This window comes from Triticum urartu, chromosome 5A, assembly GCF_056163025.1.
Source record: "Triticum urartu cultivar PI428250 chromosome 5A, HENAU_Tu73, whole genome shotgun sequence".
Taxonomy (NCBI): Eukaryota; Viridiplantae; Streptophyta; class Magnoliopsida; order Poales; family Poaceae; genus Triticum; species Triticum urartu.
The window spans coordinates 528,555,514-528,567,582 of record NC_141877.1 but is presented as its reverse complement, the minus strand read 5'-3'; the positions used below and the strand labels follow the sequence as shown (position 1 = coordinate 528,567,582).

At 44.3% G+C, this 12,069-nt stretch overlaps 1 protein-coding gene across 1 annotated transcript; it reads left to right on the top strand.

Moving 5' to 3' along the window:
* The first annotated feature begins 8,815 nt into the window (after nt 1-8,815).
* LOC147972493 (ethylene-responsive transcription factor 3-like) lies at nt 8,816-9,166 on the top strand. The gene has a single exon (XM_087524358.1). It carries the CDS (start codon nt 8,816-8,818, stop codon nt 9,164-9,166), a length of 351 nt encoding a protein of 116 aa, XP_087380484.1.
* Nucleotides 9,167-12,069: the final 2,903 nt, after the last annotated feature.

Below are 12,069 nucleotides of genomic sequence, written 5' to 3'. Positions count from 1 at the left end.
CTCGTGGGCAAGTGCGTGGGATTATGATAAGCACCTGCTATGGATCAGGTACGTAAAGAGAGGGGTGTTGGGCGTTAGCCTTCTCCTAGCTCTGCATATTGTATGAGTTCAAAAAAAAAAAAGCTCTGCATATTGTATGTATATGACAAGGTTGCATGCATGCAAAACCATGCGGAAGACAATTTTTGGCCATTGGATTGCTTCACAATTTCGAAATTGGTTTGGTCTTTGCATGGCTTTACCCCTTAATTACTTTGGATGGAGTCCATGCGTGTAGCTTTTGGTAGCTTCACCCATTCCACATTCCATGTTTTTTTTCTTTAATTTTCAAATTTGAATCTGTTATATCTTTTGCACCGAAAGTCCAATTTATGTTTTTATTTGCATATTCGTGTTTCTTGTGACGAGGTCTTTATAAGATCCATTTTAAATATGTTTTGAGGAGTTTGTAGAACAGTGTTAAGTCTTAGCCATGGAAACTTTGTATGAGCGAATGATTGAATCGCAAGTTTCAGAAACAGAAACTTAAAACTTGGACTCCTAACGTGTGGAATCAAACGACTTTGCAGATCACGAGGCAAATCCGGCAGGTTTCAACTACAAAAACTTGATAGGAACGATGGTAAATAAATTTAGCAAGTTTCAAAATCTTAAAATTAAACCGTAACCCCTAAACCATAAACCCTAAGCCCAGAACCCTAAAGACCTAAAATATGAAACATGGTAAAACTAAATATGAAACATGGTAAATAAATTTAGCAAGTTTCAAAATCTTAAAATTAAACCATAACCCCTAAACCATAAACCCTAAGCCCAGAACCCTAAAGACCTAAAATATGAAACATGGTAAAACTAAATGTTACGACTATCAAGTTTCAAAATTTGAAACTTGATTTTTTTTAAAATGTATTCAATATTGTTCTTGTTTGAAAATGCTCATCGCGATGAACACAAATATGCAAACGAAATTAATTTAAACTTTTAGTTTGGAAGATATAGTAGATTGAAATTAAAATATGAAATGGAAAAAGAATGGGCGGTGGGGTGAGTGGCGATTGCAGCTCTAGCAAAAGCCACCAAAAGCATGCATGGATGGACCCCAGCATAAAGTAAGCAAATGCTTTAAACCAAACATGTTCTTGAATCTTAAAGCAATCTGAAGGTTGCATGCATGTGTGTGCATGTCCCTGGGTGCCCCTGAGAGTTTACCCAAACCATGCAGCTGGTCTGGATGTAGCACAACACCCTTCTAGAAATTGATAGAAGAAGGTGAAGAAGGAGGAGGGCATTGTATCTAATTACCCTTGTAAATTTAAATCCCCCACGAAATTATAATCCCACTTGAGAAATGTACAAACAAAAACTCCTCTTCGTGACCGCCATTGCTTATATCTAAAACTTTAGCATACAAATAATGCCCTATGAATTAAAATGGAAATCAATGATGTAGAAAAAGAAGAAGAAAAGGAACGGAGACAAGAACAAGAGGAAGGATTCACAACCAAAAACAAGAAGAAGGACAAGCTAGGCTGCCGTTGAACTCCCGCGTTTCCAGTGCGGATAAATATGTCTGCATACATGCACAACTTTCATATAGTTATTGCTCCTGCTGAGCATCAATTGCGTCCCTGCACTGCTAGGAGTGTGTTGTATGCTTGCTCATACTTGCAGCCGACTGTAAATATTTGGAGTCCTAATGGGGTGATACCACTCAACTAATGCTAACGGTTTTATGAAATAGATGGATGAATGGTGGCTTGGGGGCAGTGTGATATCACCCGTGTCAATGGATGATTATACCTTTTTAAGGCAAGAAGTCATATGCTCCCTCCGTTTCAAAAATGAGACCTTTGCTGGAAACACAACTTCCAAATGGAGAAATAGAAACATGATTCAGTCTTATTTCATTTATTTTTTTAGAAAACTTCTTAGATTTCATTATAGTTGAAGATGTTCTTTCGTTTTGGTCAATTGGAAAATCAAATCAAACAAAATTGTAACAAAACCAGATGTTTCTATTAATAGAAATTGGAGGGGAGGCATGTGTTTCACTAAAAAAATTCACCTGATATTTCTAAACTTTCGGTGTGCCAGGATTATTTCTAAATCCAGAGATTGAAATCACGAGTTAGAGCTAGGTATATGTCTTTTAGTAGAACTATTCTTAAAACTACTTTGGTAGAATTTGTGTGACCAAGCAGGCCAGCCTGTTTGGATTCACATCTTTTTGTCAAAATTAGTAATTAGGGAATATTTTATATCACAGTGGATGCTTTTCTTAACATAAAACAAAATTTCCTTTATTCCAAAACTCTAAAATGATTATCATTATTTTTAAAATCGGACAGATTTGGTCTTTCATGTGAGTGAAAGCAACTTGACAAATGATGTGGCACTGACAACAGGTGGAAGCCCAATCAATAGAAAATGAAATAATTCAATAAATAAATTTTTTTCAATTAAAATGCATACCTTTGAAAAAAGGAAAAAATTGTTATGTAAAAACAATAAGATTGGAATGTGGAAATGACACAAAAAGTGTAAGGAACATTCATGAGCAATAACTAAATATGGTATATCTCTATGATGATCATAACTTATTTGCGAGTCTATTCTACTGCCCAGATTATTATTTCCAAATACTCCGGGTTGTTTCCTTTTTGCATTGATTTTTTTATTATACCCCCTCTGTTTCACAATGTAGTGGCTATAGATATTTTGGAAATTCTAACTTCATGAACTTTAAACAAATGTGTAGCGAAACATATCAACATATAAGATATGGAATCAATATCATTACATAGATTAATATACATATTTTCATGTTATATTTATTTAGAAGTATATTGTTGTTGATATTTTTATCAATAGTTTTGGTCAAACTTTACAATGTTTATTTTTTTTAGAAAATCTATATGTATTACATTGTGGAATGGAGGGAGTATAATTTTCCATATTTTTTGTGTAACTAATACATTTTGTGTTTCCTTAATTTTCTATATTCTTCTATTTTGTTCTCAAAAAATATCAATTTTGAAATATATATATATATATATATATATATATATATATATATATATATACTCTCTCAAGATTATATTGGAAGCAGGTTTTTTACTTATATTTTTTTAAAAAAAAATTGGTTTTTTACTTGGCCGCCATGTCCCACATGTGCCAAAAAAAATGAATGTCGTTGCTTTTCTGTTTAAGATTGGTTTTGAGGATTAAGGGTCAAGCTTGTCTAGTTGGTCGTGAATTAAGGGTCAAACGTGTCTAGTTAAGTTCCAAAATTGTGCCTTTTTAATTTCTCCCAAGAAATATCAAAGAAAATGTTAACCTTCATTCCTATATATTTTTGTTCTTGTGTCATTCATTCATTATGGGCTGCCGCTACGTCAACGTCAAATGCAAGGCTAGCTCCACCATTATTGACGCTGGAGCTAACGGTCTGGCTGCTCAGGAACAATATAGTAGCTATATAGTGGGTACTTTACATTACCAAATAAAAATTTAATGGCCCTTTCTTTTGCAGCAGCGACTAATGATGAGATAGTTCGGTATACAATTTTGGCATCGCATAAGCATGGTTTATCAGAGGCGGCGAACCTCGATCCGCCAAAAAGTGCTGGAAAAACAAAGATTGATGCTAAAGAATATGTCATCCGGATATGCTGGTGCATGCATGACGAGTTAGACAAGGAAATTAAAGGTGATCATGCATGCATGCATATGCATCTGTCCACCATTACGTAAAGAACGTCCACACTGCCAACGAAGCCACCTCTGGTGACGCTATGTATAATACTGGTACATGTCAGTTGTTGAAAATTTTGGATCTATGTCTCGTGCGAAGGAAAAAAAAGATGTCAAGTGCATGCAAAATTTGGCTGGATATATATGTCGATCTAGTCACCAGCAACTTGTGTTAACATATCTAGCTTAGCTTTTCCCTCCCCTTTTGCGTCGATCTATGCTATTTAACTTCCAACGAAGCCACCTCTGAGGATGCATGCTATGTATAGTATATGTCAGTTGGCGAAAATTTTGGACCCATGTCTCGTGCAAATGGGTAAAGAACGGGCAAGTGGAAATTAGCTAGATGTGTCGAGCTAGTGAGCAGCAACTTGTTGTTAGTTCTAACATATCTAGCATAGCTTTTGTCTTCCCTTTTGCATCGATCCATGCTATTTAACTAGCTAATTAAGCTAGCTAGCTAGCTAGCTATTAGGGTCATGTTGTGGTTATAGTGACCGGGTCAGTGAACCAAGCAGGAATGCACATGCACTTTCCCTCGTTCCCGGAAAGTTCATATCAAACGGTCAAGCCCTCCTTTCGTGGAATGGTCCTGAACGTCATAGCTAAACTGTACATAGACCGTTTCTTGCTTGACAGTGCCTTAATGTTATGCAGGTTCGATGTATATGATATGTTTATTAAAAAAATTACACTGTTAATTATATTGTTGTCACATGCACCGCAACCACCACCGATTGCAATAGTTTGGACTGCAAGCTACGTACGCGGGGTGTAACCTATGGCTAAGTTAGCTGCCGATGAATTATTATTCTATCTAAATTGTGTAAGTGTTGGGCAATATGATGGATTATGATGATCTCGCGGGCTCGGTTGGTTATTTTTTATTTGCGTGCCTACTTTCTCAATGACTATACTTATCCAAACTTCAATCAATACAATTATGATGACGGACAAATGAGCTAGCTGTAGTACTCTAATGATCCCAAAATGTGGCAAACCTACATGTAGCATCACTATTAGCAACAACCATATTTAAACTATACGTAATATAATTCATATATAATACGAATTGCTAATTGGTTGTCTCTAGTTAATCACGATCTGAGAGGCCGGCGCTAAAGAAAGAAGACAAACGTTAACATGTACTCCTCCGTAAAGAAATATAAGAGTGTTTAAATCACTACTTTAGAGATCTAAACGATTTCTACCAACATGCAGCGTTGTCGACCTCCTTAATTAATCATACTGTATTATTCACTCCTAGTGTTGATTACGTTGGCCACTCCGCCTGCTATACACACTACATACGTACGTACCGAAAGCCAAGCTAGCAGACTTTACTCAACGATGGAGTCGAGTCGAGCTCGGGTGAAAAGGTGATCGGTTATTGTTTTCTTTGGTGGCTGCTGTGGTGGTAATGGAGGCAGGTGGCTGGCGTTGATGTCAAGCTCAGAGACTTTCTGATGTCTTTTTCAGTTTTATGATATGAATGAGACAAGTTTTATCATGTAAAAAATAATTAACCAGTTGATTCTCCAATGGCATCAAACCCGGTCCACTAGCTAGCTAGAGTGGTGCTCAACTGTAGTAAACTTTTTGCGCTAGACCATGGGCAGTCAGACATGTAACTAATTAACTAGTTAACATGCATGCGCATTGCGAACCAATCTGTGTTTGGATGGTTAGAGGGACAGTGATATTCGCAGCCCACCAGGGTTCAAGTCTTGGTGCTCGCATTATTCATGAATTTATTTCAGGATTTTCGGCGATGCGCTTTCAGTGAGAGGGGACGCTTGGCTCTCTCGGTGGGAGCAAGCCCACCCAGGTTCAAGTCCGGAGGTGACCCGGGTGCTTAGAGAATTTCTTTTATAAAAATATACCTCCAAGGGCTAATCCTAAATGGTCTCATTTATTTTTTGATAGAGTGTGCGTGTGTACATTCATACAGATAAGTGTATATACGTATGTATGATCGTCTGTATTTGTACTGTGTTAAAAAAATATATGCGCTTTCACTAAAAAAATTGCATGTGCCCCGGCGGCTTCGTGTCGTCTTTTTGCTACGAGTTGGCCGCTTCTCCCCTCGATCGGGTTGACGCACGCACGTGGTTGGTCTGTCTGTCACTGTCGCCAACTGTTGTCCGTATTGACGTTCAGGAATCGACACTGTCACGTACATGGCTCCAAGGACAAGGCACAGCGGATCTCGAATGGAATCTCAGGCCTCTTTTGGTTCATAGAATAAAAATTTTATAAGAATAGGAAAATCATAAGAACTGAGATGATATGCATCTCAATTTCTATAGAGAAAAAGATGTTATTTGATGTATAGAATAGGATTTTTTTTCATTGAGTCTAGGCTAATGTTTTTTGCCATCTAAAACGTGAAGGATTGATTCCTATTCTATATAGGAATAGGAATCCATTCCTACAAACCAAAGGACTTCAAAAAAAAAATTTCTTTGCAAATTCTATTCTATAGAATTCCTACAAAAATCAGGCCTCAACTGGCTGCGCGCGCATGTGCGTATATGTTGGCGATCGGTCGAGGTGAACGCATCACCCATGCATGTCATGCATGAGCCACTTTTTCTGGCTGCTTTGCTCATCCTCATCCGCGGCCTTTCGCCTAATCACAGAGGCTGTGGAATATGTAATGCTAGAGCCACGGGGATTATTTTACGGGGTTTACGGGCTAATTAGTCAGGGACCAATAGGGTTGGAGATTGGGGAAGGTTGGGCCCCACCCTGGCTGAAAATCAGGGGTGGAGAGAAAGATTAGTTGGAAGGAGTCCGTAAAACCCCGTCACGAATCCGTGTGTGTAGGATTGTCCGTGGAATATTCTATGAAGGTTAGTGAAAATTAGCTACTTCCTCCGTTCCAAATTACTCGTAGCAGCGAATGGATGTATCTAGAACTAAAATACATCTAGATACATTCATACCTGCGACAAGTAATTCGGAACGGAGGGAGTAGATATTTGTCGAGCTGCCACCTGGACCACGGCCGTGTCGGTCGTTGTTGCTTGAGTGGTGTCTCACATGAACCTGTGTCATGTGTGAACCCATGTTGCCCTGATTAACTTACCAAGAATGCATGCTATAACGGGCACTGACGCGCAACCCTTTAGATAGTCTTCTTCCCCATTCCTACCGCTAGCTATTTACCATGGAGACCCAAAGACCCGATCAAGCTGAGCGTGTGCGTGGAATGCGTCAACGAGTGCAGGGAGAAGAGCAGCAGCGTGTTTACGTGCTGCTGCTCACTCGGCCGAATATGAACGCGCGTGTTACCTTTATTTACCTGCCGCCACGTCCGGTTCGTCTCCAAGCATCTGCTCCGCCGTCGCTAGCTGCTGATCATGCACCAGTACGACGTACCTGACTGCTACGCTACAGTTTAGTTTAATTAGACAAGCGACGACGGTCTTCCCTTCTATTTTTGCTGTTCCAGTTTGCTGTTCGAGCCTGGGACAAGAGACGCAGCGTCGAATAACTCGGGCGAATCCGTCTATGTTTTAGTAGTTCGGTATATAAGTAGGTGTCCGTGTTTACGTCCTGCCGCGTACGAACGCGTCCCGTTCGGCCGAGCAATTCACCCCAGTCCAGTTGTTCCTAGTCAATTAAGGATTACATTTTGTCACAGTCAGGTAGTAATTAACATTCACACAAATACGTACAAGCGGACCACGACTACTCATCTGCCGTCGATGTTCATTGGCTTCCACTGGCATCCGGCCGGCCGGCCAAGCCGAGGTCGTCCTGCACGTGTGTTGTGACTGACTGCTGTATTTGCTCCGCCATCGCTGTTGATGCATGTAACGGTTAGACAATTTCTTTTTTCCGAGAAAAAACAGTTAGACATTTTTTCCGTTTAAAAAAAGTAGACATTTTCTTGTCGCGTTTCCGGAAGTCGGGACCGGGAAATTCAGCCCGGATAATTCACCTACCACCCAAAAATGCTACGAATAACTACGTAAAAAGGAAGCCCCCTTCCCTAATTCCACTAATCCACCCCCCCCCCCCTCCTATTTTTAGGGTGGGGCCTGGTGCAATCCAATCAAACCAGCCCGTCTCACCCTTTACATAGCTTTAGTACCAAAATTTTCGTACTTCTAGCGAAACTACACCTACGTAAATGTCTTACGAAACTTTACGTTAATCCTTTGCACGCTCATTAAACTGCCCCCCCCCCCCCTCCCCACAGCGATTTTCAGGGTGGGCCCGCGCCCCAAGTAATACCCAGTATAAAATTGCCACGTCCATTTTTACGTAAGGTACGTAAATATTTTTATGTATGTGTAGCTTTACTCTATTTCTCCTGATAATAACCAATACTTTCAGTGGTGGAGCGTGAATCAAATGTTAGGAGGGGTCAAAAGGAGTGTTTGACATAGAAAAAGCTAAGGTGATCAGACATGCCGGAGAATTAGTAGAGCGATTAGTTGAAACATAAGCCTATCGTGTAATTTTTTCTCTAACAAGATGTGGCCAAGGCCCGGTATTGTCCCCGCTACGTTCCGCCACTGAATACTCGACCTGGGATCTTCAACGGGTAGATGGCTGAACCAAGCACGGTGACCTCTCATACATGGTAGAATAGTTTTTCCTGTGTCTTTTAGGAGTATGTACTTAAAAGTTTTTTTTTCTTTTCTTGAGAGGAAGCAGTATTAGAGCAACTCCAACGGGCCGATTCAAACGGTCGGTGTTTTTTTTCCGCTTTTTGTTCATTTGGGTCGGCCGCTCTCCCGCCGTCCGCCCTCTTTTAAATTTGGGTCGGCAGTGCGCCCAACGGCCTGACCCATTTCATGACCGCGCGTGTTTTAGATCTGCCAGCGGCCATGCCGTCGCCCTGGTTTTGGCGCTCCAGCGTGCGAGAAAGGTTCACGCGCGGGGGAAAAGCGGCCTAGCGCGCGCTGGTTTTGGCGCTCCAGCGCGCGGGAATGGTTCGCACGCACGCCGCGGCCGGCGCTCGTTATAAGAAGGCGCTCCCTTCACACTCTATCCGCCGCCCACTCGTCTCGCCCCCTCTCACTAGCCTCATCGCCTCTGCGCCACCATGTCGATGTGTCGCCTGGGCGCTTCAGATTTTCGCGGAGTCCGCGAGCGCCGTTCAGGCGCCTTTTCCTCCGAGATCTGGTTTGGCGAGAAACGCCTCATCCTCGGCACATTCGACACCGCAGAGGAGGCGGCCCGCGCGCATGACCCGGCGGCGTGGTGCCTCTTGAGGCCTCGTCGGGATATGAATTTTCCCGACGTGTCAAGCCAGCGGGCGCAGGATCTCGCGTCTCTCCCGCGGCTTTTCACCGACGAGGATTGTCGTATCCACCGGAGGCAGCAGCGTCGCCTTGCCATCGCCGAGATGGACGTGGAAACTATGATGGTGGTGTGGCGCGAACGCTTCCCGTAGGACATCATCGACGAGCGTAAGTTCTACAAGCAAAGGAGGACGGAGAGGGACGCGAGGAGGACGGAGCGAGCCGCCTATTGGGAGGACAAGCGTTCGTGGAAGTAGGCCGCTCAATTGAAACTAAAGGTACGAGAAATGTCGGGTTCAGACGTCGGAGGAGGACATTACCGAGTTAGAGTTAGAAAACGACGAGTAGTTGGTCTTTTTTATCTGTATACGCTAGAACTATCTATGTATCCATTTTTTCGAAAAAAATGACCGCCGGCGTCGGCGACGAAGCAGGCGGACGAGGATGTGCTGTTTGATGTGGAGAGGCCAATGTGCCACCGACCAGCGGGCCCGATGAGGAAACAGGGCGAGCGCGCGCGTCCGTCTTGTGTTCGCGCCGACGCAAATCCGTCTAAAAAAAGGATTGGGAATGGGTCGGCAAGCGAACAAAAGCGGACATGCGTTCGTTTGGGTCGACGCGTTGGGCCGACTTTTTATCCGCGCCGACCCAAACGGACTGCGGCGGACGAAATGGATCGCTCCATTAGAGTTGCTCTTATGTGCCTAATTACCACCTTGGAGACCACGGTCGGTCGTTGTTGCTTAAGTCTCACTAGATCCCGTCATCCATGCAAGTGTGTGTGTCTGTGAATCCATGCTGCCTTGTAATTCAGAGCTCAATAACGGGTAGTGCCAACTGCAAAAGTGCCATGTGCGCTACACTACAGTTTAGACAGGTGTCAGTTTTCTTAATCTCTTTTATTTTCTCTCGTTCCAACCACTAGCTATTCGATCGAGGCGCAACAAAGACTCGATCAAGCAGCAGCGTCGGGTAACTTTTGGTGACGCGAAAGCGTCCGTCAATGTGCGCAGGGTCGGTAAGGGCATCTCCAGCCGTTGGCTTCCTAGAACGCATAAAAATCGCTTTCTGAAAATGAGTCGGCGATACACTCGGCTTTGGGATGGTTTTACGTTCAGTCGTCGTCCCCAGCTTGTCCTCAGGCGTAGAAATTGATCCACTTTGCAGCCCAATTTCGACGAATAAAAGGCCTATATGGGCGAGAATAGGCCCATATTCGGCATGGTTTCGCCGTGTCTCGGCGTTCAATTATCAACACAATTATTTCTTATCACATATTTCATCACAGAAAAATCAAATACTTCAACAAAATAATACAACAACAAATAGTTCAATACAAATTATATAGTTCAACAAATAAAAACTCGTATTTCATCACACGGCGTCCCCCTTGAGCCTCCATAGGTACTCAATCAGATCTTTCTGCAGTTGATGATGCACCTGTGGGTCTCGGATCTCCTGACGCATACTGTGATAGGCAGTCCAAGTTGCCGGTAGCTGGTGATCAACTTCGGCTAGAGGACCCTGCCTGTAGTATGGTTCAGTGTCAAACACTGGGTCTTCTTGCTCGCTCTCGATGATCATATTGTGCAAGATGACACAGCAAGTCATAATCTCTCACATTTGATCTTTGGACCAGGTCTGAGCGGGGTACCGAACAACAGCAAATCGAGATTGGAGCACACCAAATGCCCGCTCGACATCCTTCCTGCAAGCCTGCTGAAGCTTCGCAAACCAGGCGTTCTTGCCTCCTGCCACAGGGTTTGAGATCGTCTTCACAAATATCGACCATCTCGGATAGATGCCGTCAGCTAGATAGTACCCCTTATTGTATTGGTGCCCATTGATCTCGAAGTTCACCGGAGGAGAATGGCCCTCAACGAGCTTGGCAAAAACAGGAGAGCACTGCAGCACGTTGACGTCATTGTGAATTCCTGGCATACCAAAGAAGGAGTGCCAAATCCAGAGGTCCTGTGTGGCTACCGCCTCAAGCACCACACTGCAACCGCCTTTGGCGCCTTTGTACATCCCCTGCCAACCAAATGGGCAGTTCTTCCATTTCCAATGCATGCAGTCGATGCTTCCAAGCATCCCAGAAAATCCTCTTGCTGCATTCTGGGCTAGGATCCGAGCAGTGTCTTCCGCATTGGGTGTTCTCAAGTATTGTGGCCCAAACACTGCCACCACTGCCCGACAGAACTTGTAGAAACACTCTATGCTGGTGGACTCGGCCATGCGCCCATAGTCGTCGAGTGAATCACTGGGAGCTCCATATGCAAGTATCCTCATCGCTGTCGTGCACTTCTGGATGGAGGTGAATCCAAGAGCGCCAGTGCAATCCATCTTGCACTTGAAGTAGTTGTCGAACTCCTGGATGGAATTCACAATCCTGAGGAAGAGCTTTCGGCTCATTCGATAACGGCGCCGAAATGTTCTCTCACCATGAAGTGGAGCATCAGCGAAGTAGTCGGAGTAGAGCATGCAGTAGCCTTGGAGACGATGTCGGTTCTTTGCTTTCACCCGCCCCGGCGCTGAGCCACCTCGCCGCGGCTTTTCATTGCTCGCCAGCAGCTGGGCGAGGGCGGCGAGCACCATGAGATGCTCTTCTTCCTGGACGTCGGCCGCGGCTTCCTCCTCTAGCAGCGCGGCGAGCCCTTCCTCCTCATCCGAGTCCATCGCCGAGACAGGCAAAACGCCGAACACCTTGCGCTCAGTGGGCGTGTACCCGCCGTTAAACCGCGCCTCCGCGGCCGGAAACGGCGGCCGGAAACGCCCAGCTGCTGTGGGAGGGGCTGCCGCGGCGAAGCGCTGCTATTTTCCGGCGGGAATGGCTATCTACTGGAGTAGGGTGGCGGCCGTTGCCGGGATATAGCTAGTGGTGGCCGAGGGCGCGGGGGGTGCGAGGCGAGTCAGGGAAAGAAAACCTTGACTTTTCCCCTACCGGTGTGGGCCAGGCGTGCTTTTCCCTAACGCCGGAGCCCCCAACTGCTCCCCAGCGTGCCGGGTTCGGCCTGTGACCGCCGGGCGAAAAAAAAAGGTCCGTACCGGCGATTTT

What these genes read in the sequence shown, in the direction of transcription:
- LOC147972493 (XM_087524358.1), top strand. Translation starts at nt 8,816, where the DNA reads ATGTCGATGTGTCGCCTGGGCGCTTCAGATTTTCGCGGAGTCCGCGAG.